Source organism: Odocoileus virginianus, chromosome X, assembly GCF_023699985.2.
Source record: "Odocoileus virginianus isolate 20LAN1187 ecotype Illinois chromosome X, Ovbor_1.2, whole genome shotgun sequence".
Taxonomy (NCBI): Eukaryota; Metazoa; Chordata; class Mammalia; order Artiodactyla; family Cervidae; genus Odocoileus; species Odocoileus virginianus.
The window spans coordinates 34077095-34103713 of NC_069708.1; the positions used below are offsets into that span (position 1 = coordinate 34077095).

At 35.3% G+C, this 26619-nt stretch overlaps 1 protein-coding gene and 1 pseudogene across 3 annotated transcripts in view; one reads left to right on the forward strand and one right to left on the reverse strand.

Annotated features, from left to right (window-relative positions):
* BRWD3 (bromodomain and WD repeat domain containing 3) overlaps positions 1–26619 on the reverse strand; it is a 131466-nt gene that overhangs the window by 20483 nt on the left and 84364 nt on the right. For all 3 annotated transcript variants that reach the window (XM_020880247.2, XM_070461935.1, XM_070461936.1), the window contains 11 exons: positions 25920–26033; positions 17134–17241; positions 12230–12354; positions 10182–10264; positions 9035–9146; positions 7996–8057; positions 7740–7895; positions 6951–7071; positions 5810–5935; positions 5644–5722; positions 605–661 (listed from right to left, as the gene is read on the reverse strand). In XM_020880247.2, coding sequence (XP_020735906.1) covers positions 605–661; positions 5644–5722; positions 5810–5935; positions 6951–7071; positions 7740–7895; positions 7996–8057; positions 9035–9146; positions 10182–10264; positions 12230–12354; positions 17134–17241; positions 25920–26033 — 1143 coding nt within the window. The remainder of the gene's footprint in view (positions 1–604; positions 662–5643; positions 5723–5809; positions 5936–6950; positions 7072–7739; positions 7896–7995; positions 8058–9034; positions 9147–10181; positions 10265–12229; positions 12355–17133; positions 17242–25919; positions 26034–26619) is intronic.
* Positions 12993–14311, forward strand: LOC110129093 (tubulin alpha-1C chain pseudogene; annotated as a pseudogene).

Sequence of the window (26619 nt, forward strand, 5' to 3'; positions counted from 1 at the left end):
GGCATGGACTAGTCAGATGAGGTAGACATAATAAGTTCCCAATAAATTCTTTGGGAACTGAGTCTCTAGTCACTCACATATTGCTACATTTTCATTGTGGGGAAAGAGCGTAGTCTGTGTGGCCTTTCAGAGGAGAGAGAGTACATAAGGAAAACTGCACATAGATTCCTCCAGGCTCTGCCAGTATCCTTTTCCCTGTGATCCAGCTGTGTATCTTTACTTTGTCACTGTCATAAACCTTAGCAATGAGTTAACAAGTATACATAGGGCTTCCCTGGTGGTTCAGTGGTAAAGAATCCACCTGCCAATGGAGGAGACATGGGCTCGATCGCTGGGTTGAGAAGATCACCTGGAGAAGGAAATGGCAACCCACTCCAGTATTCTTGCTTGGAAAATCCCATGGATAGAGGACTCTATCAGGCTAGAGTCCATGGGGTCCCAAAAGACTCAGACACGACTTGGTAACTAAACAACAGCAACAAGTATATATACTAAGTTCTATAAGTCTTTCTAGCAACTCTCCAAATTTGTGGAGTTGGTTTTAGGGATCCTTGATGCAGGAAGCTTGAATTTTTTCTTATTAGCAGTTCATTTATCCACTCACCCTTCTTCCAGATGAAGTACCAGGTCCATCTGAATCTAAATCAACCATTTCTGTATCCTAAAAGTAAAAGGGAAGAGTGGGAGAAGATATTGTTATATTTAGTCTTATAAACTAGATAAATGTTTACGAAGAAATGACAAATACAATAATAATTAACTCCCTCATTGAAGCAGGCAGCAGAACAGAGGTTGGAGAAAGATCCACTCTAAACTTCAGCTGCATGCTATATACAAGTTGGAAAATATACTGGGAGAAGAAATAAGCAAGGTTTCTCTTTAACTCACAACAGGAAATGAGGGGGAAAGTACAGTGACTGGTCTCTAAAGTTGTACCTAAGTACTAGTATTTTTTTTTCATTTATTTTTATTAGTTGGAGGCTAATTACTTTACAATATTGTAGTGGTTTTTGTCATACATTGACATGAATTAGCCATGGATTTACATGTATTCCCCCTTAAGTACTAGTATTTAAAAAGAAACTTATTTTATACAACATGCTAATCTAATATACTATCATCATGAATTGCTCATGATTAATCTTTTGCTACTTCAAGAAACAAACCTCTTTTCTATAGGGAAAATAAGAATATGTATTAAAAAATAAGATTCAGTGAAGTATCACTCTGAGAGATAGTTTTTTTAATACAAAGAGACAAGTCCCACACACCACTACTAATCTGGTGATGGTGAAGCATATAGGTAATGCCTGCTACTGCTGCTGCTGCTAAGTCGCTTCGGTCATATCCGACTCTGTGCGACCCCACAGAGGGCAGCCCACCAGGCTCCCCTGTACCTGGGAGTCTCCAGGCAAGAACACTGGAGTGGGTTGCCATTTCCTTCTCCAATGCATGAAAGTGAAAAGTGAAAGTGAAGTCGCTCAGTCATGTCCGACTCTTCGCAACCCCATGGACTGCAGCCTACCAGGCTCCTCTGTCCATGGGATTTTCCAGGCAAGAGTACTGGAGTGGGGTGCCATTGCCTTCTCCGAGGGAATGCTTAGGAGAATCTAAAAAAATGCTACAAATGAGCTTATCTACAAAACAGAGATAGAGCTATAGGTGTGGAAAATAAACTTATGGCTATCAGGGGTAAAGGGGTGGGATAAATTGGAAGATTGGGATTTACATATACACACTACTATATATATAATAGATAACTAATAAGGATCTACTGTATAGCACAGGGAACTCTATTCAATACTCTGAAATGGCCTATGTGGGAAAAGAATCTAAAAAAGAGTGGGTCTACATATATGTATAACAGATTCACTTTGTTGTATACCTGAAACTAACACAACATTGAAAATCAACTATGAATTTTTTTTCAAAAAGAAGAGAAGTAGCTCACAAGCCATTAGTTTCCCTTTCTGAAGTTGCTGAATTACACTTTAGTTTCATTTTCTATTCTAACCCAGAATGCTACTCTGAGGAGAGCAATATCCATCCATGATATAAACTCTCAATAAAACAGGTATAGAGGGACTGTATCTCAACATAAAAAAGGCCATATATGAAAAACCCACAACTAATTTACAGTCGATCGTAAAAAGCTAAAAGCTTTTCCTCTAAGATAAGGAACATGACACGAATGCTCACTCTTTTATTTTATTTAACATAGTATTGAAATTCTTAGCTGGAACAATTAGTCAAGAAAAACAAAAAAATTAAAATCAAAAAGGAAAAATTGATACTGTCTCTATTAGCAGATGACATGATATTACATATAGAAAAGTCTAAATACTCCACCATAAAACTGTTAGAACTAATCAACAAATTCAGTAAAACTGCAGGATATGAAGCCATCATAGAAAAATAAGTTGTGTTTCTATACACTAACAATGGACTATCAGAAAGAAAAATTAAGAAAACAATGCCATTTATACTTACATCAAAAAGAATAAAATACTAGGAATAAATTTAACCAAGGAGTTGAAAGATCTGTACACTGAAAACTATAAGACACTGATGAAATAGAATACACAAATAAATGGAAAGATATTACATACCCACAGCTATGAAAAATTAATGCTGTTAAAACATCTGTACTATTTAAAGCAATATACAGATTCAATGCAAGCCCTGTCAAAACCCCAACAGTAATTTTTGCAGAAATAGAAAAACAATCCTAAAACTCATGTAGAACTACAAAAAAGAATTCTAATAACCATTTTGAGAAAGAAGAATAAAGTTGGAGGCATCACACTTCCTGATACCAAACTGTATTACAAAGTTATTATAATCAAAATGTATGGTATTAACATAAAATATATAAAGGGAACAGAAAGTACACAGAAATAAACCCTGCATATTGGTCGATTAATTTACAACAGAGGAACCAAGAATATAAAATGAAGAAAGGATAATTTCATCAATAAACTGTGCTGGAAAAACTGGATATCCACTTGCAAAAGAATGAAACTGGACCCCTATCTTACACCATACATTAAACACAACTCAAAATGGATTAAAGACTTGGATATAAGACATGAAACCATAAAACTCCTAAAAGAAAACACAGGGGTAAGCTGCTTGACACTGGTCTTGGCAATGATTTTTTTTGGTTTAACAAAATCAAAAGGTAATAAAAGGCAAAAAAAAGCAAAAATAAAAGATTGGGACTACATCAAACTACAAAGCTTCTTCAAAGCAAAAAATAACCATCAACAAAATGAGAGCAATATACCAAATGGGATAAAATATTTGCAAATAATATACAGAGAGTTAATACCTAAAATATATAAACAACTTGATAACAGGAGAACACATAACCTAATGAAAGATGCACAGAGAAACTGAATAGACATTTTTACAAAGGAGACATCCAAATGGCCAATAAGTACCTGAAAAGGCACACAACATCTCTGATCATCAGGGAAAAGCAAATAAAACCACAATGAAACATCACTTCACACCTGTTAGAATGGTTATTATCAGAAAGACAAAAAAATAAGAAGTATTGACGAGGATGTGGAGAAAAGAGAGCCCTTGTGCACTGTTGGTGGGAATATAAATTGGTACAGCCACTATGGAAAACAACATGGTAGTTCCTCAAAAAATTAAAAATAGAACTATTAATACCATATGATCCAGCAATTTCATTTCTGTAATAATAACAAGATATCAAAGATATAAAGTTGCACTCCCATATTCACTGAAGCATTATTCACAATAGCCAAGATATGGAAACAATCTAAGTGTCTGTCAACAGGTAAACGGACAAAGAAAATATGGTGTGTGTATATATATGTATACATATATATATATATATATATATATATATATATATACACACAGTGTGTATATATATATATATATATATATATATATATATATATATATATATGTGTGTGTGTGTGTGTGTATAGGAATAAATTTAACCAAGGAGTTGAAAGATCTGTACACTGAACTATAAGACACTGATGAAATAGAATACACAAATAAATGGAAAGATATTACATGCCCACAGCTATGAAAAACTGTATATATATAATATATACATTCCTATATATATGTGTATATATGTGTATATATATGTATACACACACATATACACAATGGAATAGTATTCAGTCATAAAAAAGAAGGTAATTCTGCCATTTGCGACAATGCAGATGGAACTTGAGGGCATTTTGCTAAGTAAACTAAGTCAGACAGAGAAAGACAAACAGCATGGTATCACTTATATGTAGAACTTTTTTTTAAGGTCAAACTCAGAGACAGAATATAGAAAAGTTGTTGGGTAGTGGACTGATGGTGGGAGGGGACAGGGAGAAGGTGGTAAACGGACACAAACTTCTAGCTATAAGTTGAATCAAGTCTGAGAATATAAGGATCTAATGTAAAACATGGTGACTCTAGTTCATAACACTGTATTGTATAACTGCAATTTGTTTAAAGTGTAGAACTCAAATGTTGGAAGGAAGGAAGGGAGAGAAAGAAAAAGAAAAAATAAGCTTGCTGAATTATATTTCACTTTACTTTCCTGTTCTAATCCAAGTTATGTTATTTTGAGGAGAAATTCTTGCTACATCAAATTCTGAGTCAAAATGCATTTATATTAAAGGTTAGAGAAAATATCAGGTATAAGAATAATACATTTTTTTATTAGTTTCAGGAAGATAATATCTAATTGGTATATGAGTTTTCTTTAATATGTAAATAGCATTTAATTTCAATAATACTCACAACATTTTATAGTCAAACACATTTTTGTGAAATGAAAAACTATTAGAGATTTACCATTCTGAGAATTAACAGTACAGAAAATATAAACATGTAAAATACTTCTGTATAATCATACCCACTGCAATAAAATCCAGCATATTTGAGTCACTTATCCCTGGGATGAACTGTTTTCCATAAAATATTTTGAATTGTCACTTTCCATATTGTTTCAGCCTCTTAACCTGGTTTTTGTTTCTATCATGGCCTCTAGTCAAAAATAACTTAATGTAAATTAGGGATATGACTGGGTGGGGAAATAAGATACATGAAGGTCTGGTGACAATACTAATTTCATTTCGTTAAGAATAACAGGTTTATGTTTATAAATTTCCACAAAGGAAATCAAATAGCAATTCCATGAAACTACTAAAAATAGAGACTTTCAAGTCTTAAACTATGAAATACTTTAATATTATATATATATATATACATGTATATATATGTCTGTAGTATAGAAAATTAATCCCTACTAAAATTTCCATCAACTAACCATTCTTTTAAAACACAGTTTAGTGCTTTGTCCTGTTTTCAAGGGCTGGAAAATAAAGTATTGATTTCTCAACACTGAAACCCACTGTGTCCAAAAGGATGAATGGCCACCTCTCTCTGACCAAACACTGCAGCACCACTACATTTTTGGTATACACTATCTAAATATAGGTTAAAAAGCTTAATACAAAAAGATGCAGATGTTCAGCGGGCTTTCAGAAATCAGATTCATTGCTAATATCCAGTTACAACACTCACGTATAATACCTAATGTACTTTAAATGACAGAAAAGAAATTAATGCCTATGGTCATGCTGTGATTCTTACCTCCTCTGCATCAGTACTGTTTAGTTCTTCTGCTTTAATTTTATTGTAAGTATCCAGTATATCAGTACAGCTCTGATCCCTGAGAAACAAGATAAGTTAAAATACACTTCAATAAATTTTAAAAACTCAGAAGTCAGCCTCTATGAAAGATAAAACTGCTTCTTACCCAATAAATCGAAGTAAGACATCAGTTACAATTTTGGCTGCTTTAACTATAGGACTGTCTGGCTCATTGAAAGTCCTAGCATTATGCTCAATATAGCGTACTTCCCACATTAATGCTGATATTCTCCTATGAAAGCAAAAATATCCTGTTACTCTTGGTCGATACATTTAAAATCTATTCTAGAATTAGACAATGTAGAACAACTAGGCATTTAATCATGATGCGTCAAAGGTGTTCAAATACATGTATGTGACTCAATATATCTGTGTGACTAATATGCACCAATAAAAGTATATAGTTACAGTATTTGAAGCATAGGCAAGAGTTCAGAAGCACTGGATTATAAACTTGGATATTACAACCTGAAAGAGAACTGACCCATGATATTATGGGTAAATAGTGATTTGACCAAATACAAAGAAACAAATAGAAACAAACAGTGCTTTGATAAAGTCAACAAAAAAATGTTTAGTTTTCAGAGAAGACCAAAAATCAAGAAGCCAGGTTGTAGAAAAGGACACATATTTTAACATACTTGCTGTTATGATAATACACTACTAAAGAAATCATAGGTAATGTTATAAGATACACCCAAATGGTATTATTTATAACAATTTCATGGAATAATTGTTGTTAGGACACAGTAGACTTGACGGTGAGAGACAGAACAAAAGCTGCCCTCCACCGCCTCCCCATAATCACATAAATTCCAACAAAACCAAAGAAAAAAAATAACTTGATTTTTTTTTCTTTACACATTTTGGGGCTGGTGATTAAATCTAATTAACTGCTGCCTAATTTCCCAACAGGGGATTTAAAACATGCTCAAAGACTCTGAAGTACCATAATCAGGATAAATCTACAAACCACTTAATCTGCCTTTAGTAACCTAAAAGTTAACTGTAATTATTGTTTCATATGTGACTTGTACTAGTCATAATTTTCTCCCTGTCCATACTCCTTTTTACCCGGGAAGACTGAGAATCTTCTGAAGGAAAGGAAATCAATTGTTCCAAATTTTCAAAAGAAATTTTGAGGTGGGCCTTCTGAAAACAAAGACCTCAGTGTATCATCATGCAAGAACAAAAGCAAAAGACATAAAGCTATAAGCTTTATAGGAAATGGTAAAAACTAAACAAACCTGTAAAAGCGATTTTCAAGTCTCCGCCTGATGGTGTTGAGGTCAGTTGGATAAGCAACTACAGTACAATACAAGGGGTAGGCACTGAGATCCACTGGAACAGCAAAAGGGCTGGCAAAATCTACAATATTTACAAAATCAGAAAAGATAGTTATAAACACTAACATCTCATGTTAACAAACAAAAACCACATATAAACAAGAAGTGTGGGCAATATAAAAGTACATTACTAAAATGAGATTATTAAATCACGCAAAATTAGACCAATACTATTATAATGTTATTCTTTTTATTTGGACATATTATCTATGAATCATGCATGATACACTGGTTCAAATCAGATAAAAACAAGAAAAATTATTGCAGAACTGTTCTTTAACTTCAAATTTATGTCTTTTCTGGATAAATGCCAAATGTCTCATGTGATATGCTTCAGAAAATTTAACTATTCATGGAGTAAAGCTGATTACTCCACACATAGTCTTTACCAAAAAAATCCATCCAAAGTTAGGCTCAGGGAATAGCTAGAGAGCCAAAATGGCTCACAAAAGACACTTATATGCCTTCACTATTATAACCCCAGAACTGAAAACATTTGCAAGTCATTACTTTGGCCAAGCATACAAAAATATTAAAACTAGAAGCACTGTGTCTCTTGAGTTAGAAGTATACAGTGAAAAACTGTATTTCCTTTTACAGAACTTAAAAATCTGCTGATTTTCCTTATTCCTTCTCATCTTCCTAATATTCTTTTCTCATTTTCTTAATATTCTTTCACATTCACCATACCCAGGGAAAGAAGGTGGTTGATTCCCTGAATAACTCGTTCACATTCCTCATCTCTGGAATGAGCCCCCCACTCTCCTTCCTGAGGTTTGTATAACAAAGCAGTCAGTTCCTCCTGGGACACAGGAACACCAGCACCAACTTCATCTGGAAAGGCAGCTATGCATAAGGTAAAAAATCAGAAATAATTAGTGTTCAGAATAATGTTATTGCCATTCTTTTAGAAAAATTAGAATTCATTTTTTAAAAGCATATTTACTTCCTTCTGGAATTGGCTCCATATCCCAGGGGCTCATCTTTTCTCTCTCATTATTGTCCCAGCTATTGAAAAATAACAAGATACAAATCAAATTCACATGATACTTTTACATACTAGCATAATTTGGAGGACTTCTTGGGGGTGAAATCTGGAAAGGGGCAGTACAATTTCTTTAAAGTATAACTTTGCTTACACAAAGATAACAATAACCCTCTAACAGAGAAAACATGGTCCACTAATATGAAAGTTAGAGAGCCCTAAGCTTATTCTTAGTTCTGTTTTTTTTTTTTCTTTTTAATTTCAACCAAGCATACATTCAATGTTAAGCCAGGGTAGAGAATAAAAAGATCTGATGGAAAATTCCTTTTAGGCTAAAAAATCAATTTAATACATCACTTATTTCTGTGAGATAACCTGCTTTTTTCTACCAGGTTGAGTATTATAGCTTCTCCAAAAGTTTACAATTCCCTTTTGATCTATAATATGAAGACTAAAAGTCAGTCTTCACAGAATAAACATATGTTTTATCATTCTTAAGAAGAAAGTTTTATTTATTAGGAATCTTACAACTCTGGTATTTCATGAAGAACAAAAGTAAATGTAGACAAATAATATCAATATATCCAAAAGTAATGCACTTACCCTTGACTAGAACTTATACCATCAAATAAAAGACTATATAAATATTCACTATTATATTCCAGCTGAAACAATTAAACACTGAATTAATTTCAGTATTCTTTATGAAATAATAGTTGTAACTTTTGTCTAAAATAGAAATATTTAAAAAATAGAATAAAATAGAAATAGTCAAGAGAAAACACAAGAATTATGGAGGCAGAAATAAGTATTCAGCTCCTGCTTTGTTTTAGCATGCGTATTGCAACAGAAGGTTTATCATCAAATTCCTTCCTTAAAAGTACTATGATTCCTTCCTTACAGGTACAGGTCTTATAAGACTAGATAAGGCAGGGTTTATAGAAAGTCCATATAGTACTAAAGTATTTTATCATATGTAAAAGACCATAACTGTACTTACTGAACACTGTAACACTGGAAAGAACTATCAGGATACTCTGGTTGAAAAGGTTGCTGACTTTCCACAGTCCCAAACCACCAGGCGTCATCTATTATACTGCGGAATCTATCACCTACAATGTTTTTAAAAATTCTTAAAAGAGTGCTCTTGAGCATAATTGTTACGTTCCCAGTCTAAACTGTACATGTTGATGAATACAATAGCATCATTGTACCCAGCATTATTACAGATTTCAATATGAGTATTCCATATTACTCTCTTCAAGGATTTTGATTTCCAAGTGCTAATAATTATTATGAAATAAAATCACATATTACCAATATAATTTAACTTCTTTCAATTACTTGGGATCATCATTAGACAGTCTGCTTTTTGTACTGCGCATTTGATACCACAGTTGTTTCTTTTTTTTTCTTCCTCCTATTTTTTGTTTTACCATTTTGTTTCTAAAAATCTCTTCATACTAGTTTTGTGCCTCTAAATGGCTAAGGAATACAAAACCAACCATGCGGATAAAAATGTTTCTTTCACATTAGAAAAGATAGAAGATACTAATAGAAAAAAAAAAACTACTAATAGCAGATAACTATACAGTGTTTGCTCTATGGTACATTTTAAGTTCTTTCTACATATTATTTATCATTCATATCAACCTTATATGATATGTATGCTCAGATGTAATTCCCATTTTACAAATAATGGAAGTGAGGCACAGAGATGTTAAAATCGTGCCCAAGATTAAATAGCTAGAGAAGGTGGAAGGAATAGACAGGGAGACAACAGGAGGGGTAAAGAGAGAAAGGGAGAAAAAGGGAGAGAGGTGGAAGACGAAAAAGAGAGAGAGAGAGACAAAGCCACAATCAGTAAAGGTCTGTTAAGAGCCCAAGTGTTAAGCACCCCATGTGAAGGCAATTGAAACTTTAGCGTTTCATTTTAATTTAGATTTGCATTCTAATAGAATAGATATTCATAGAAAAGGTTTTGTAACACATACAAAGTATATAAAATCACCTAAACATAACTGAAAAGAAAAATTTAATTTTTCTAATTTGGCTAACAGATTTTTCAGTCTAAAGTTTCTCAATGTTAATTCAGTGTAAAAGTTACTCTGCTTCAAACAATATTTAAGTGTGAATTCTATATTTACCTATCTGCCAGTTCCTTTCTTTGGCTTCATTATAAAACTGATGTAGCACAAGGAAGTCAATGACATCTGGCATGTCATGATACCTGAAGAGAAAATAAAGTACATGTGATTCAGTATACAGATACAACAGTATATGTCACTTTCTAAAAATCCAGGGATATATACGCTTAATGTGGAGCTATTGAGCAAACTGTTGCAAACCTCAAGGTCCTTACAAATGCTTTTAATTAAATTAAACACCATGTGTTTGATGTTTGTCTTAAATATTTACTTATGACCTTAAATCACTAGCTATATACTTTTATCCTATCTTGTAAGACTGTTATGCCTTTTAAAGTATTACAGGGAATATTTTCCATTCAGATAATTTTGTAAAGACATAAATTAATGGACATCTGAAGGTGCAATGTCTGGTGAATACAGGGGATGAATCAGAACTTTCCAGTGTCTGGTCATCAATGGAACATGTGGTCTTGAGTTATCCTGATGGAAAATTATGCATTTTCTGCTAATTCTGGAAGCTTTTTGTCACGTGCTGCTTTCAGTTGGTCTAATTGGAAGTAGTACCTGTTGGAATTAATCATTTGGTTTTCTGAAAGGAGCTCATAATTCCCTTCCAATTCCACTATATGTATAACACCTTCTTTGGAATGAAGACCAGCCTTTGGTGTGGTTGTGTAATAGTTCATTTCACTTGCCCCATGATCTCTTCCATTCCACATTATTGTACACTATCTACTTTTCATCATCTGTCCTAATTTGTTTTAAAAATGGATTATTTTTGCTTTGTTTCAGTAGATAATCACAAGCAGAAATAGTCAAGAAGGTTTTTTCACTTAAGTGGAACCCAAACATCAGAGTGATTAATTAACAAGCTGGTGCAAACAATTTTCAACACTTGATTTGGATATTTTGAGAATGTTGGCTATTTCCTGTGTGGTATAACTTTGATTGTCCTCAATTAATGTCTGAATTTGATCACTATCAACTTCAACTCATCTACCCGACCATAGAGCATTGTCCAGCAAGAAATCTTCAGAACAAAACTTTGCAAACCACATTTGATATGTTTGATCAGTCACAGCACCTTCTCCATATACTGCACAAATCATTTTTTTTTTGAGTCTCAGTTGTTCTTACCTTTCTTGAAACAGTAAAGTATCACATGCCAAAAATGTTTCTCTTTTTCTTCCATCTTCAATATTATAATGGCTACACAAAAATTCACGTTTGATTTTTTTTGTTTGTTTGTTTAATGCTCACTGATATGACAGCTGTCATAATACAACCTAACAAAACTGTTCTGAATGAAGTTAAAGACAATGAGAGTCATCTTATGGAAAAAAACAAAAGAACTCGGGCTATCCCAATAAAAGAATCAAGTCATGAGCCACTGTAGTTGTTCACCTGAACAGCTCACCCTGAAAGGAATTCAAGATGAAGCATTCTGTGTTTTGGATATATGGACTCTTAGATAATTAAGATGCATATGTAAGGAAGAATTTCAATGACCCTGGACTCTTGCATCTTTCCATATATAGAAGACTAAAATCACTGAGATATCTGATCCTCATGACTACCAATAACTAGGCAAGATGTATGCTCAACTATATGTATTCCCCAGCCAAAAAAAATTCAAATATACCCTGGCTCTGCCCCTGCTACCTCTTGAGAACATCTTGTCAGAGATGTCTAAGGCTATCTCCCAGACTGCAGTCCTCAGCAAGCTCCCAAATAAAACTGAAACCCATAGGTCTCATGTTATATGTTTTTATTTCAGTTGAGATACATATATATATATATATGTGTGTGTGTATATATATATGTATATATATATATATATATAGTGTGCATGCTAAGTCGCTCAGTCATGTCTGACTCTTTGTGACCCTATTAAGTGGAAAAACAAAACAAGAATTTAACATTAAACCATGATCTTTAAGACACTAAAGCCCGTAGTGCTGTCATGTTTTCTTTACCATCAAGAATACATGTTAGGAATTAAAACACACACACACACACACACATGATCCAGCATAGATACTCACTTAATGGAAAAAGATTCTCCAGTCATTTTGCCTGAAATGGGGTCCAGAAATGCAAGCTTCAAGCAGCATAGTGTAGGTGGTCCAACCTCATATTTGATTCCTACAATCTTAACAAACTCTTGTTCCTATTCATGAGAATATTATATTAATATAATATAATATAATATAATATATGTAATATAATAATAATAATATAATATAATATAATTAATATATTAATTTCAATATAATTGCCTAATATTTGCATATTATTTCATTATTATTTGAACAATTTAAAAATTATCTGAAACACATTGTAAATCTACTATACTCCATTAAAATTTTTAAAATTATCTGATAAATTTTATTTTAAAAATTATTAAATTTTAAAATTATCTGAATACCCACCAGCTTTGAGGCATTCCACTAAGTGTTAAAGGTAATAAGACATGGCTTTTGACCCCTTAACAGCAATTTGTAGTTTAGTGCATGGCTCTAAACCAAGGATAAGCAGAAGAATCCCCTCAGTAATCTTTTTAAAATTTATGTTCCTAAACCATACTACTATGGAACTGAGTTCACTATGTCTAGGGTAAAGCTCAGTCATATGTATTTTGAACAAACTCCCCAGGTTTTCCTCTGGAGAGTTAAGTTTTCTGCTGGTTAAGAATAACTCCTCTAGTCACTACTTCTCCCTTGGACTCCTTGGTAGTCTGTTGGTGTGAAATCTTTGTGGCCAATCCCTCACCTCCTCAAGTCCCACAGAACCCTACAAGTTTCATTCATGTGTGAGTGCATCTTAATTCACATTGGCCAGGCTGGTGTCCAGACTGGCAATGCCTATTGGGAGCTCTACTGATTTTAACATGGCATCTAGCCTGATGGCCAGATGTCAAGTGATAAAACCACTGGAAGAGGAAAAGACTCCTTCAACACCTTGTTCAGTGAGACAGACACTGGCAAGCATGTGCCCAGGGAAGTGTTTGTAGACCTGGAACCCACTGGTGAAGCTGGTACTGGCACCTACTGCCAGTTCTTCCACTCAAAGAAGCTCATCAAGGCAAGGAAGATGCTGACAATAACTATATTCGCAGTCACTACATGTTTGGCAAGAAGATCATTGACCTCGTCTTGGACTGAATTCAGAAACTGGCTGACCAATGCAAGGTCTTTAGGGTTTCTTGCTTTTCCACAGCTTTGGTAAGGGAACTGGTTCTGGGTTTACCTTCCTGCCACTGGAACATCTCTCTGTCAATTATGGCAAGAAGTCCATGCTGGAGTTCTCCATTTACCCAGCTCCCAGGTTTCCACAGCCATAGTTCAACCCTACAACTCCACCCTCACCAACCACACCACCCTTGAGCACTCTGTATCTTCATGGTAAACAATGAGGCCGTCTATGACATCTGTGGTAGAAACCCTGATATTGAGCACCCAATCTACACTAGTCTTAACTGTCTCATAAGCCAACAAGTAGTGTCTTCCATCATTAGTTCCTTGAGATCTGATGGAGCCCTGAATGTAGATCTGACAGAATTACAGACCAGGGATACTACCCTATCCCTGCATCCACTTCCTTCTGGCCACTTATGCTTCTGCCATCTCTGGTGAGAAAGCCTAAAATGAATAGCTTTCTGTAACAGAGATCACCAATGCTTGCTTTGAACCAGCCTACCAGATGGTGAAATGTAACCCTCACCAAGGTAAATACATGGCTTGCTGCCTGTTGTACCATGGCGACATGATTCCAAAAAATGTCAGTGCCACCACTGCCACCATCAAGACCAAGTGCAGCATCCAGTTTGTGGACTGGTGCCCCACTGAATTCAAAGTTGGCATTAATTACCAGTCTCCCACTGTGCTACCTGGTGGAGACCAAGCCAAAGTACAGCGAGCTTTGTGCATGCTGAGGCCTGGGCTCACCTGGATCACAAATTTGACCTCATGTATGCCAAGCTTGCCTTTGTTCACTGGTATGTGGGTGAGGACATGGAGAAAGAAGAGTTTTCTGAGGCCCATGAGGACATGGCTGCCTTTGAGAAGGATTATGAGGAAGTTGCAGTGCATAGGGCTGAGGAAGAGGATGAGGTTAGAAAATATTAACCTGTCTACTATAATTTTACACTCTTGGGATTGTCTTATTTGTGTTCTGTGGAGCTGCCCATTGTGGCCCTATCTTGTCAATATATTAAATTCTATTGATAACTCTAATAAAAAAAAATCATTCCTCTAGCAGAAATACAGTCTGTAATTAGGCAGGTGGACATGTTATGTATATGACTGGGGAAAGAACACACAATTTTGAGTGCTATAATATTATTTTAAATACCATCCTTAAACACTGTTATTAGTCACACTTAATGATGACAAAACAGAGCCTCGTGGGTACAGTGATGTTTTTAGAGTTAACACACTTGTATATAGCAGAGCTAGGATTGAAATTCAGATCCAATTCCTAAGTCCAGGGTCTTATACCACAAGTAAGTTGACTTCTAAAATTTCCTATAACCACAGGGTTAGAATTTAAAATAAGAAATCACATAGGCTCAGTGAACTGCTGCTGGATGCCCAGTAGGCCAGTCTGAGCACTAGGAAATGGCCTTCCTTGGGAGTCAGCATGGTCCTGACCCCACCACAACCTTGGTGACCCGAGGCATCCAACTTGCAGGCACTGGGTCCAATGACACTCAGTCCGAGGATGTGGCTCCATGAGGCTGTGGCCTCTGGGCTATGAAGACAAACCCCACACATCCCAGTGACAGAAACACCCCATGAGGGCGCGTCCTCTCCTCCTGTTAGTATTTATTTTAGCACTTTGTTAATGTGGTGTTTTATTTTCTACCTATTGCACTGTTGTGACTTGTTGGCCATTATTTGGTTTTTGTATGAAAAAAAGCTTTGTTACAGAAATCAGCATACTATTTTTTAAACCTGGAGAGAAGGTATTATGGTGACTGAAAGCGTGGTCAGGTGTCAAGTATAAATGTATAGAAGCCAAAAGAAAAAAAAATCTTATTTTTCACCCAATTCACAATAGATGGTAGCACCCCTATTTCCCAAGAAATGATTATGTAAAGCTCACTTGATATTTTGGCACCTTATAGCCTTAATACAATTTTTACAAGTGCCTAAATCTTTATTTCAATAAATACACACATTCTCTCTTCTATCCTTCCTGTTAAGCATCATTACAAAACAACTAAAGAATGTGCTAATCATTGGACAATTGCACTCATCTCCCATACTAGTAAGGTCATGCTTAAAATCTTGCAAGCTAGGCTTCAGCATTATGTGAACCAAGAACTTCCAGATGTCCAAGCTGGATTTAGAAAAGGAAGAGGAACCAGGGACCAAATTGCCAACATTCACTGGATTATAGAGAAAGCCAGGGAATTACAAAACAAACAAACAAACAAACAAAAAAATACACATCTACCTCTGTTTCAGTGACTATGTCAAAGCTTTTGACTGTGTGGATCATAATAAACTGTGGAAAGCTCTTAAAGAGATGGGAATACCAAACCATCTCACCTGTCTCCTGAGAAACCTGTATGCGTGTCAAGAAGCAACAATCAGAACCCTGTACGGAACAACTGATAGGTTCAAGATTGAGAAAGGAGTACAACAGGGCTGTCTGCTGTTACCCTCTTGGCATAATCTATATGCTGAGCACATCATGAGAAATACCAGGCCGGATGAGTTACAAGCTGGAATCAAGATGGGCGGGTAAACATCAACAACTTCAGATATGCGGATGATACCACTCTAATGGCAGAAAGTGAAGAGAAACTAATGAGCCTCTTGATGAGGGTGAAGGAGGAGAGTGAAAGAGCTGGCTTAAAACTAAATATTAAAAAAACTAAGAGCATAGTATCCAGCCCCATTACTTCATGGCAAATATAGGGGAAAGGTGGAAGTAGTGACAGATTTCCCCTTCTTGGGTTCTAAAATGATTGCGGATGATGACTGCAGCCATGAAATCAGAAGAAATTTGCTTCTTGACAGGAAAACTATGACAAACCTAGACAGTATGTTGAAAAGCAGAGACATTACTCTGCTGACAAAGGTCCGTAGAGTCAAGGCTATGATCTTCCCAGTGGTCATGTACAGTTATGAGAGCTGGACTAAAAAGAAGGCGGAGAACCAAAGAATTGATGCATTCAAACTACTCCTGAGAGTCCCATGGACAGTGAGGAGATCAAACCAGTCAATATTAAGGGAAATCAACCCTGAATACTCATTGGAAGGACTGATGCTGAAGTTGAAATTCCACTATTTTGGTCATCTGATGTGAATAGCTGTCTCACTGGAGAAGTCCCTGATGCTGGGAAAGATCAAGAACAGAATGAAAAGATGGCATCAGAGGATGAGATGGTTGAATGGTATCACAAATACAATGGACATGAACTTGGGCAAAGTTTGGGAGATGGTGAGGGATAGAGAGCCCTGGCATGCTGCCATCGTCCATGAGGTCGCAAAGAGTTGGACATGACTGGGTGACAGAACCTCAAAGTTACAAGTTTCTTAGGATTTATGATATTTACTATATTCAAAAGCTGCCAGAATCTTGAGGGTGTCTGTGGTCCACACATGCAGTCAATTTATAGAGCCTCCCGAAACTACAAAGCTGCTAAGGAAAATATCCATACCATAGAACTACTGCACTGCTCCAAGTATATGGTATACACCAGAGAACCTGAAGCTTGAAGGAAATTAGGTCAAATAATCAAGAAAACAGATGGCATACAAATTCCAGGAAACAAAATGCGGCCCACAACATTCAGCTGTACATGAGTATGGTACATCACCTTATCCTGAACATATAATCAACACTGAAATATCCAGAAGCTGAGAATAAGCATACAGGAAAGTAACTTAATTCCAAGATACTTCAAGTGCATAGCTTATTAATTTGACAAACTTACCCTGAGATCCATTTTATTCCATGGCTGTTTTTGTAAATTAACGCTGTATGTTTTTGATTTTCTTACAGCCCGTACATAAGCTTCATGTCCTTGCCTAAAATATATAAGCTAAAACAAAAAAGAATGAGTTATTAAACAGCAGCATCCCATTTAACCACTCTATACTACCCAATAGATTCCCACAAATGTCCTCTTTTATTAACAAAAAATATAATTATAATTTTGAAAAAAATATACAATAAAGTTACTTGTCAGCGTCAAATAATGTTCATTCAGTACTTATGCCTATGCAGCCCTGCACTAAGCACTGCATAATAAAAACAGAGAGAAAGTGAAAGTTGCTCAGTCATGCCCAACTCTTTGAAACCCCATGGACTATACAGTCCATGGAATTCTCTAGGCCAGAATACTGGAGTGGGTAGCCTTTCCCTTCTCCAGGGGATCTTTTCAACCCAGGGATCAAACCCAGGTCTCCTACATTTCAGGTGTATTCCTTACCAGCTGAGCCACCAGAGAAGCCCAAGAATACTGGAGTGGGTAGCCTATCCCTTCTCCAGGGGATCTTCCTGACCCAGGAATTGAACCGGGGTCTCCTGCATTGCAGGTGGATTCTTTACCAACTGAGCTATCAGGGAAGCCCAAAAACACAGTCCTCCTCCATAAATTTCTGAAGAAACAGACTAATGACAAATGTACACAAAAGCAGTCATCTTTTAAAATAATATATTTCAAACTATAATTGACATTCTAAAACATCAACATCTTAATAGTGAGCCTAAGTATGTGTGTGAACACACACATTTGTTGTTGCTGTTTAGTCGCTAAGTCTTGTCTGACTCTTTTGCTACCCCATGGATTGTAGCCCACCAGGCTTCTCTCTCCAACCCCATGAACAACTGTAGCCCACCAGGCTTCTCTCTCCATGGGATCTTCCTGGCAAGAATACTGGAGTGGGTTGCCATTTCCTCCTACAGGGAATCTTCCCAACTCGGGGACTGAACCTGTGTCTCTTTTGTCTTCTGCACTGACACAGGGGGAGATCTTTACCACTGAGCCACCTAGGAAGTCTCTCTCTCTCATATATATATATATAAAGTATATATATATAAATATATAAGTTTATATATATATAAAGTATGTGTGTGTGTGTGTGTGTGCACGTTAAAGTTATTCAGTCATGTCCAACTCTTTGCTATCCCATGGTCTGTAGCCCACCAGGCTCCTCTGTCCATAGAATTCTCCAGGCAAGAATACTAGAGTGGAAAAAATAGAAAGAGAAAAGGAAACAATCCCTTTCACCATTGTAACAAAAAGAATAAAATACTAAGAATAAACTTACCTAAAGATAGAAAAGACGTATATACAGAGAACTATAAAACACTGATGAAAGAAATGAAAGATGACACAAATAGATGGAGAAATATACCATGTTCATGGATCAGAAGAATCAATATAGTGAAAATGAATAAACTATACAAAGCAATCTATAGTTTCAATGCAATTGCTATCAAGCAACCAATAGTATTTTTCACAGAACTACAACAAATAATTTCACAATTTGTATGGAAACACAAAAAACCTTGAATAGCCGAAGCAATCTTGAGAAAAAAGAATGGAACTGGGGGAATCAAGCTTCCTGACTTCAGACTATATGACAAACATACAGTCATCAAGACAGTATGATACTGGCACAAAGGCAGAACTATAGATCAATGGAACAAACTAGAAAGTCCAGGGAGAAATCCGTGCACCTATGGCCCCTTATTTTTGACAAAGGAGGGAAAAATATACAATGGAGAAAAAACAATCTCTTTAACAAGTGGTGCTGGGAAAACTAGTCAACCATGTGTAAAAGAATGAAACTAGAACACTGTCTAACACCATATACAAAAATAAACTCAAAATGGAGTAAAGATCTAAATGTAAGGCCAGAAACTATAAAACTCTTAGAGGAAAACAAGCAGAACATTCTCTGACATAAATCACAGCAAGGTCCTCTATCACTCACCTCCCAGAGGTGAGTGTTTTTATTTATGGAAATAAAAACAAAAATTAACAAATGGGACCAAATTAAACTTAAAAGCTTTTTCACAACAAAGGAAACTATAAGCAAGGTGAAAAGACAGCCTTCAGGATGGGACAAATAGTAAACGAAACAACTGACAAAGAATTAATCTCCAAAATATACAAGCAGCTCATGCAGCTCAATACCAGAAAAACAAACAACCCAATCAAAAAGTGGGCAAAAGACCTAAACAGACATTTCTCCAAAGAAGACATACAGATGGCTAATAAACACATGAAAAGATGCTCAACATCACTCATTATCAGAGAAATGCAAATCAAAACCACAATGAGGTATCATCTCATGCTGATCAGAATAGACACCATGAAAAAGTCTACAAACAATAAATGCTGGAGGGTGTGGAGAAAAGGGAACCCTCTTACACTGTTGGTGGGAATGCAAACTGGCACAGCCAATATGGAAACAGTATGGAGTTTCCTTAAAAAACTGGAAATAGAACTGCCATATGACCCAGCAATCCCACTGCTGGGCATACACATCAAGGAAACCAGAACTGAAAGAGACACACATACCCCAATGTTCATTGTAGCACTATTTACAATAGCTAGGACATGGAAGCAACCTAGATGTCCATCCACAGATGAATGGATAAGGAAATTGTACATACATATACACAATGGAATATTACTCAGCTATAAAAAAAAGAACACATTTGAGCCAGTTCTAATGAGGTGGATGAGACTGGAGCCTATTATACAGAGTGAAGTAAGTCAGATAGACAAATACCAATACAGTATATTAACACACATATATGCAATTTAGAAAGATGATAATGATGATCCTACATGCTAGGCAGCAAGAGAGACACAGATGTAAAGAATAGACTGTTGGACTATGTGGGAGAAGGTGAGGGTGGGATGATATGATAGAATAGCATTGAAACATGTATATTACCATATGTAAAACAGATGACCAGTGCAACTTTGATTCATCAAGCAGAGCTCTCAAAGCTGGTGCTCTGGGACAATCCGGAGGGTTAGGGTAAGGAGGAAGGTGAGAGAGGGGGTTCAGGATGGTGGGACACATGTGCACCTGTGGCTGATTCATGTCATTGAATGGCAAAAACCACCATAATATTGTAAAGTAATTATTCTCCAATTAAAAATTATTTAAAAAAAAGAATATTATTGTGGATAGCTATTCCCTCTTCCAGGGGATCTTTCCAACCCAGGGATTGAACCAGGGTCTCCTGCACTGTAGGCAGATTCTTTTATCATCTGAGCAACCAGGGAAGCCTGTCTGTGTGAGTGTATACCACAGTCTACTACTAAATACAGTAATTTCCAAATTAAAATTTTTCTTTTTCAGAAGTTAACATCAGAATTGGCATGGTATGAAAGAAAAATTAATCCAAGTGTTTGATAAAACCCTTTTCCTCCTAAGACAGCATTCACTACCATATAAATTCATTAAAAAAGTTTCCTTCCCATAATAATTATTTTTTCAACCTCACACCCTACTGACAAGTTTGAATCACCTCCCAACCACAAAAGTCTTAGTTTCCTTTAAAGCTACAAATACTAGATCTGACTAAACAATCAGCAAACATTTCACAAGTGAGTGTCACCCTGGATATAGCTTATTGTCCCAAGCATGTACCCACCAGGGTAGAACAATGCCAGAGTGAATAGCCTAGCATGGTATTGGTCCTTGCATGGTATTGGTCCTCAAATACCCCTGGGGGCATACCTGAGAAGCTAAAGGTCAGCTTGCATGTAGAATAGGTAAGTAGTTCTACCCTTCTTGAACACGTAGCTACTCCCAAACAGCAGACATATTTTGGAGGAGTTTTTCCCACTCTACTTCCTTGATTTATTATTACTCCAAACACCTCACAATCATTACACAGAGGCAACTCTGGGGACAGGGACAAAGTCAGGAGACCTGACTGCTGTTGGTGCTACCTTTATAGGCCATGTGACTCTGGTCTTTCACATGCTCACCTATCAAATGAAGAGAACACTCTGCTGCCAGGTATGTTTTAAAGATTAATAACAAGAGGTAGAGAAGAATGCTTCAGGTACTATCCTAAATGCCTTACAAATATCCATTAATTATTCTCAGAACCCGATAAGGTAGATACCTTTTATCGCCATTATACAGTTGAGGAAACTAGGGCACAGAGAGGTTAAGTAATTGGTCAAAAATTGGTCAAAATCTTATGGTTCATGCACCTCAATGTTCACTGCAGCACAACTTACAATAGCCAGAACATGGAAGCAAAGTAAATGCCCATCAACAGTGGAATAGATTAAGAAGATGTGGTACATATATACAACGGAATATGAACCATTTATAAAAAAGAATGAAATAATGCCATTTGCAGCAACATGTATGAACCTAGAGATCATACTCAGTGAAGTAAATCAAACAGAGAAAGGCAAATATCATATCACTTATTTGTGGAATCTAAAAAAGATACACATGAACTTATTTATAAAACAGAAGTAAAGTCATGGATACAGAAAACAAACTTATGGTTATCAGGGATAAGAAGGAAATGGATAAATTGGGAGATCAGGACTGACATATACATACACTATATATAATATAACTAATAAGAACCTGCTGTATAGCACAGGAAATACTACTCAGTACTCTGTAATAGCCTATATGGAAAAAGAATCTGACAAGAAAAGTGGATATATGTATATGTATAACTGATTCACTTTGCTGTACACTTGAAGCTAACACAACATTGTACATCAACTATACTCCAATAAAAATTTTTAAAAAGTAAAAAAAAAAAACCTTATGTTTCTACAATAATTTTAAAGTGGTGGTAGAGGTAAATAGAAGAAAGTAACACAAAAAATACCATACTGTGGAGATTTCTAAAATACTCTGACATATATCTATCAACACTGTCTAAGTCAGAATTTCTAATAGTTAAAAATACAGGTAAAATTTTTAAAGGTTTAAATATTAGCATACAAACACAGGGGCTTCCCTGGTGGGTCAGATGATAAAGAATCTGCCTACAATGCCAGAAACTCAGGTTCAATCCCTGGGTCAGGAAGATGCCCTGGAAAACAGAATGCCTACCTACTCCAATACTCTTGCCTGGAGAATTCCATGGACAGAAGAGCCTGGAAGGCTATAGTCCATGGGGTCACAAAGAGTGAGACACAACTGAATGACTAATATATATACACACATAAACACAACCACAGTGGTTAAGAAAAAAAGTCATTACCATGCTTACCAATAACATGATAAGCATGTTATTCAGTTATCCTTTATTATTTATTTCTGTACTCAACAAATATTGAACAAATATATATGTATGTACAAGGCACATCATCAAAATAAAATCTTTTCCCTCAAGGATATGGACAGACATGTAGATAAACAATGCACAGCAGAAAGTAATAGGTATCATGAGAGAAATAATTTAGATGGGAAAGTTCATGAAGAAGGCGTGGAAGCAAATGGAAAGTAGGGACAACACGCAGAAGAAGTTGGTATTTAAGTTAAACCTTGAAAAATGAGCACTTTGAGAGGTAATGATGTGTGGGTAGGGATATTCCAGGCAAAATAATGAAGACTTAACATTTAAAAAATAATGCTGTCATTAAGAGAATGATTATATAAAAATTATATTTCTGCCTTTATGAGTTCTTTAAAAACATTCTTTAATTAACACATTTCATTGTTTGATTCACTTACACACCTTTCCGATTACCTGAACAACTGTCATCACCTAACACACATTAATCTTGAAACATATAAGCATGTGCTAAGTTTAATAAAATAGAAGGAAAGGTAAATGCATTCCTATAAAAGAGAAAGGGGTCTCAGATCACAGAGTATACAGATCCTTATTCTGTTCTAAGATTAATTCAAAAATATTTCTCTTAAGCTCCCATATAAAAGGCAACAAATACAAGAAACTTGATTTTGGATATGCTCCTAAAAAGCTCTTCTAACTTTTTTCATACAACATTCCTTCAGAGCACGTTTTACTAAAATAACCACACAAACAAGCATTGCTCAAAAGTTCAACACTTATAAAAAAACACACTTAGGCTAGGAGACATTTTAATAAAATCAAAACATAGTCAGCAAGTAATAGCTTAATTTTAAGGTTACTCCACAGCTGTCTCTCAAAGTACTTATAAAAGACAATTATAGAAATGTTTGGTGAAATTGTTATATGGCCCAAGACATTTAGAACCATTTCCAAGGTTTTGCTCCTTCTTTGTTACAATGATAGTATTGCATTCCTACTATTGGTCTTAAGTTGAAAACTGTGGGTAAACAATTAATGATTCAAAAATGAATGATTAGTCAATGTATCAGAAACTATACAAGTCAACTAGGGCTCAAAATATAATAATGCTACCATAATTTTTACAAGAAAATCAAGTTTTGTCACTGTATAGAATTTAAATCAACTTTTGACTGACCAATCATAAATATGGCTGTTACTTGATCATAGGTTCAGTAGGAAGGCCATGTTTGTGAAATAACATTCTCCCGAGCAATGAAAGGGGTGATTATCTGCTATAATACTTTCTATCAGGTTGACTATCGGCTTCTTTAAAAAAAATATTAGGACTTGATTAGGATTCAAACACACTGACAATGAAAAATCAGAAAGAGAAATTAAGGAATCAATCCCATTTAGTACTGGAACAAAAAGAATAAAATATCTAGGAATAAACCTACCTAAGGAAACAAAAGAACTGTATACTGAAAACTGTAAGACACTGATGAGAGAAATCAAAGACAACATAAACAGATGGAGAGAAACTCCATGTTTCTGGGCTGGAAGAATCAATATTGTGAAAATGACTATAGTACCAAATGCAATCTACAGATTCAGTGTGATCCCTATCAAATTACCAATGGCATTTTTTTACAGAACTAGAGCAAAAAAATTTCACAATTCATATGGAAACACAAAAGATCCTGAACAGCCAAAGCAATCTTAACAAAGAAGAATGGAGCTGGAGGAATCAACCTTCCTTACTTCAGATACTACCACAAAGCTACAGCCATCAAGACAGTATGGTACTGGCACAAAAACAGAAATACAGACCAATGGAAAAAGATAGAAAGCAGACAGATAAGCCCATGCACCTATGGGTACCTTATTTTTGACAAATGAGGCATGAATATACAATGGGACAGAGATAGCCTCTTCAGTAAGTGGTGCTGGGAACATTGGACAACTATTTGTAAAAGAGTGAAATTAGAACACTTTTTAACACCATACACAAAGATAAATTCAAAATGTATTAAAAACCTAAATGATTAAACTCTTAGAGGAAAACATAGGCAGAATACTGTATGACATAAATCCCAGCAAGGTCTTCTATGACTCACCTCTTAGAGTAATGGAAATGAAAAACAAAAATAACAAGTGGTACCTAATTAAACTTAAAAGCTTTTGCATAGCAAAAGAAACTATAAACAATGTGAAAAGGCAACCCTCAGAATGGGAGAAAATAATAGCAAATGAAACAACTGACAAATGATTAATTTCCAAAACATACAAGTGGCTCATACAACTCAATACAAGCAAAACCAACAATGCAATCAAAAAGTGGGCAAAAGACCTAAACAGATATTTCTCCAAAGCACACAAACAGATGGATAACAAACACATGAAAAGATGCTCAACATTGCTCATTATTAGAGAAGTGCAAATCAAAACTATAAAGGGATATCACCTCACACTGGTCAGAATGGCCATCATCAAAAAGTCTGCAAACAACAAGTGCTGGACAGGGTGTGGAGAAGAGGGCACCCTCTTACACTGTTGGTGGGAATGCAAACTGGTACAGCCACTATGGAGAACAGTAAGGAGATTCCTTTAAAAACTAGGAATAAAACCACCATATGAGGCAGCAATACCACTACTATGCATATACCCTGAGGAAACCAAAATTGAAAGACACATGCACCCCAATGTTCACTGTAGCACTATTTACAATAGCTAGAACTTGGAAGCAACCTAGATGTCCACTGGCATATGAATGGATAAAGAACCTGTGGTACATATATATAATGGAATATTACTCAACTATAAAAAGCTAGAATCTGAGTCAGTTCTAATAAGGTAGATGAACCTAGGATGAACCTGTTATACAAAGTGAAGTAAGTCAGAAAGAGAAAAGCAAATATCATATACTAAGACATATTTATGAAATCTAGAAAGATGGTACTGATGGAACTCAAACCAGGGTTCTGTAACAACCTAGAGGGGTGGGGTTGGGAGGGAGATGAGAAGGAGGTTCAAGAGGGAGGGGATATATGTATACCTATGGCTGATTCATGTTAATATTTGGCAAAAATCAACACAATTCTACAAAGCAATTATCATTCAATAAAAAAATAAGTAAATATTAAAAAAAATATTAGGACTTGATTAGGATTCAAAATACCACTCAATTCAACTATATGGCAATTAAGATAAAAACAAAGACAATTATGTTCATGGCATCACAAACCAATAAATTTATCTCAGTGTTCATTGAGCATACACTAAATTAAAGACTCTGTGTCCGGTCCTACAAAGGACACAAAAATCAGTAAGATTCAGTCACTGTACACAAAAAATATATAATTGAGCAGCACACTTTAGATGGCATATATATAACTAATAGAATTGAGAATATAAATAACCTAAGACTGATTAAAGTGAGTGTTCTTGAGATTACAAGAGAAAAATGTTACAATAGGAAACAATTACCTCATCTCCCATCTGTGGGACAAATGGTGAACGTCGTGGTATGGTATCCAAGATCCACTGAGGGGCAAACCATTCTTCATTGGGCTCTCCTGCCATAGAAACTAGTCCTCCTTTCTAAAATATGGTTCACAAATATATAAAGTTTAATATATGAACAGTCACAGGAAAAATCAAAAGTAGAAAATGGTAAAAAAATATCAGGTTATAATAAAACAAAATATATACATTTTAAACATTTAATTTACCAATTAATTACATACAACTTCTGTACCAATAAAACAGTCAAGTGAGTAACATGCTGCTCAATTTTGGTTGACAGATAATATGACACTATATACTATATAAAAACCATAAATGTTACTCTTCATGTCCCTAGTATATCATATGAATTCAAACACAAGTAACACAGTAACTTTTTGCCAATAAAATAGTGACCATCAAGAAGATAATTGTCTACTAAAGCAAGAAGTTAGAGCATGCACACAGAATACATATTTAAATTAGTATTCAAAGAATTATGTGGATTAAGTTTTTATATCATTCAAATGAAATTATAGTGGAGAAAAATCCATCACTGGAGTGAAATAAAAACACAAAGAAATATAAGAGCCCTACAGGATTTACAACATCCTTCCATTTTACAAGTTAACAATGTATAGAAATGTATTACTCGTAACATTGACAAGAATAATCCTTTGAT